A 3,605-nucleotide genomic window follows, 5' to 3' on the forward strand; every position below is an offset into this window, starting at 1 on the left:
CAGCATCTAGGCGCTCAGATTTTTCTGGCTCAATCTACAGTATCTAAATCCAGTGGAGATGGCTGTATGCAAAAACACACACAAACCAACAAAAGTTCTGTAAAGGAATGTTTTATAAAAATCTTTATAAAATATCAAGGCCCAAGTAACAATTGGATACTACCCACCTGAATTAGGGTAACTATTGTAGGTAAAGAAGAATTCTCCACCTTTCTGTTGAGACAGTGTTGCCTTAGTCCATCATGGTCTCCAGCCCACCAGTAGCAATGGGGGCTTCAGAAGGGTACAGAGCCCCTCAGAAGGGGCACAGTGCCCAAGAGACATGGCATTACCCAGAGGAGAGTGGCCCCCACCTTTTACTTGTCTGAACTTATTCCTGGACGCAAGTGAGACCTCCCTCATCCCTTTCCCAAACATCTGACAGAATTTTCGTTCTGCTACTGCAGGGCAAACGGTAGGAGTCAGCCCCACACAGTTCACACACTCATTACTTCATCTGATCTTCTCCACAGCCTTAGAAGGCAAGTTTTACCCCACTTGACAGATGACAAGACTGTCTTTTACAGCAATGGATCTGTAGTAACAGCCAGGTTGAGTATTCCAACTTCCAGTGCCAAATGTAATAGGAGTTTTACAAAACATTTTACATCCTGACCATGAATTTTAGGTGTCTCCACTGCATTCATAAGCTACCTCAACAGTGATTTTGGTTGCTGGGTATACATTGTTTTCCTACTTTTTATATTTCATTGTTTTCATGATGAAAGTAACCTGTGTTTTTTAGGAGAAAATATACAAAGGATAAAAAAAAAAAAAAAAACAGAAAACAAAATCACCCACAGATAACCAGGACACAGCTTTCAGAGCTTTCTCTGTACACAGATCACTAGGTAAATACCTTTGTAGTTTTACAAAAATGGACTGATGGCATATATATGGTTCATCAAACTTTTTCTTTTTAATTTTACAATGTGCCATAAACATTTTTCCATGCAATGGGCAAAAATCTACTACTGAAACATCGAGGACTAATAGTGATCGCTAAAGCAAGTATTAGCGTAAGGTTAAAGCACATGGCCTGACAAATGCCTGCCAGGGGCACTACACAAAAGGAATGTCTTCAAAGCCCCTTTGTGGGGCCCTGCAGCCACCCCTGAGTTCCCTTGGGCCCCTCGGGTGGAAGGGGTCCTGTAAACTTTTTTGCATCCACATAAACCCCCCCAATTTCTGCCTAGTTTTCTTCACCTCATCCTCCACCCTGGCCATCTCATCAAATTCTCTTATCATCTCCTCATTGCTCAAATGCATATCATGTATGGCCTCCTTATATTCCTTGAGGCACTGAGCCAGCCCCTTGTTGGTTTTTCTTTTGGCCTTCCTGGGTACATCATCCCCAGCTGGGCGCTTTCCTGCAGCCCTTGGTTCACTGGCTGGTTTTTCTTCTTTTGGCTTTTCCTCACTCTCTGATTTTTCTTCTTTTGGCTTTCCCTCGCTCACTGGTTTTCCTTCTTTTGGCTCTCCCTCGCTCACTGGCTTTTCCTCGCTCACTGGCTGTCCCTCGCTCTCTGGCTTTCCCTTGCTCTCTGGCTTTCCCTCACTCTCTGGCTTTCCATTTTTTGGCTTTGTCATACTCTCTGGCTTTTCCTTATCCTTTAGTATTTCCTCATCTTCTGTCTTTCTCTCGTTTTCTAACTTTTCCTTGTCTTCCAAAGTACAAGCTACTTCTGGCTTTCCCACATCCTGTGGCTGTTCTTTACATTCCATCTCTCCTTGGTTCTCAGACATTCCTTCATTTTCATTGCAGAGTTTTTCCATGTTGAGATTTCCCCTCCTTTTCCTGTCCTGGGGTGGGGAGGAAGAGGAGACAAAGAGGAGACAAGGGAGACTGAGGGCTTGGGGGTGGAATGCACATCAGAATACTACTGGCACGCTCCCCTTGTCACGGTTCCCTGACCTGGCCCGGCCCCTAAGTGTGCTTTCTGCCCACCCTCTCCCCTCACACACGTGAGCCAGACTATTTCTCTGGCAGGCCCTGCCATTTTCTCTATGTTTGCTCAGCACTGCAGAGTGTGTATAAATGTGTTAGGAGGTGGGAAGTGGCGCCCCATATTCTGCTGGTGCTGTACCCTCCATACTACCCACCCCTCTAGGTCCCTATACACAGACCCCCTTCCTTTACTGACCTGCAGGGATTCTGAATAGATTCCTCCTCCTTTTCTAGCCTTGCAAAGTGCTGAGAAAAGACACGCAGACCTGCAGACAGACAGGAGACAGGGCCTGCGCCATTTGGTGGATGCTTAGGGACTCGAGTCCCTTTCCTGAATCCCGGCCCTCCTCATCCGACGTTTCCCTCCCCCACCTCCTCCGCCCCCCCCCCCCCACCCGTACTCCAGCCGCCATTTCTTTTCACGCCTTGGGCACCAGACCAGGACGTTTTCCAAACTAATTTTGGATCTCTGTGTCCTTGTTCCGGGGAGACAATTCGCCTCCCCACCCTCGAGGTTAACTTTTTTTCTCTACACATGGACTGGTAGAAGGGGTTTATTTCCACTGTCTCACTGCGGGGGGGGGGGGGGGCAGCTCACCAGCTCCGATTCCAAAATGGACGGAGGGCAACGAGAAGGAGGTGCAGAGAAACGGGACACGGGTACTAGGGGTGTCCACTGTCCCCACCCTCTGCCAATTGGCCGTTAGCTCCCCCTTGGCCATTTTCCCACCGCCATCTCTAACTACACTCTCTGGCCAGCTTCCCTCGACCTGGGCCCCATCCCCACTCTTTTTCCTCTGGGTGTTCCTGCCTCGGCCCCCCCACCCCCCCACCCCGCCCCACTCCCGCTCATTCCAGGGTTCCGCAGGCAGCGACGAAGGGCCTCACACTGACCTGAAAGAACCTGCAGCAACAATTAGGAGCTCACAGATCGCTCCGGACCCGACCGCAGGGGAAGAGGGCGGGCTCCAGTTCTGGTGCCCACATCTGCGCCGGGGCGGTCATGTGAGCATCACGTCACCCGAGCTCGCCCCCGCCCACCATCCGCGTCTGCCAGTCAACCGCACCATCTCTCTGGACAGCGTGCCCTCTCATCTCTCTGCGTCGGGCGGGGGAAGGCTTTTGTCCTTTTTAACTCCTAGAGGCGGTCGAAGGAGTTTTAATAAAAACCACAGAGGCTTTTAAAAAATGGATTGGACAGTTCGGGGAAGGAGTCTTGATCATGTTGCTCTTAATTTCCTTTGATAGAATGTAGAGCCAACCAATGAAATCCTATCAATGTGAACTTTAATGTCTTCCATAGAATACTGCACTTTAGGAAAAGTTACGAAAAATATTCCCCTCAAAATGAAATTGTCCCTTTTCCTAACGTGCGCGCAAACATTTTTTTTTTTTTAGCATCTCACAAAAAAGGTGAATACAGTATGAGATATTTTGAGAGACCACATTGCATTCACATTAACTTTATGACAGTACATTGTTATAATTGTTCTATTTTATTATTAGTTAATGTTATTCTCTTACACTGCTTAATTTAGAAATTGAACTTTACCATAGGTATGTATGTATAGGAAAGAACATAGAATATATATAGGATTCCATACTATCTGTGGTTTCA

General features: G+C 47.5%; 1 protein-coding gene across 1 annotated transcript; it reads right to left on the reverse strand.

Moving 5' to 3' along the window:
• Positions 1 to 934: 934 nt before the first annotated feature.
• Positions 935 to 2,988, reverse strand: TCEAL4 (transcription elongation factor A like 4). Its single transcript, XM_081792728.1, has 3 exons — positions 2,882 to 2,988; positions 2,184 to 2,253; positions 935 to 1,842 (listed from the first exon to the last, which is right to left on the reverse strand). The coding sequence occupies exon 3, from the start codon at positions 1,813 to 1,815 to the stop codon at positions 1,102 to 1,104; it is 714 nt and encodes a 237-aa protein (XP_081648854.1). The 5' UTR covers positions 1,816 to 1,842; positions 2,184 to 2,253; positions 2,882 to 2,988; the 3' UTR covers positions 935 to 1,101.
• Between the last annotated feature and the right edge of the window lie 617 nt (positions 2,989 to 3,605).

Source organism: Panthera onca, chromosome X, assembly GCF_046562875.1.
Source record: "Panthera onca isolate mPanOnc1 chromosome X, mPanOnc1 haplotype 2, whole genome shotgun sequence".
NCBI lineage: Eukaryota > Metazoa > Chordata > Mammalia > Carnivora > Felidae > Panthera > Panthera onca.

Coding starts and splice junctions, on each gene's coding strand:
- TCEAL4 (XM_081792728.1), bottom strand. CDS start 1,815: ATGGAAAAACTCTGCAATGAAAATGAAGGAATGTCTGAGAACCAAGGA.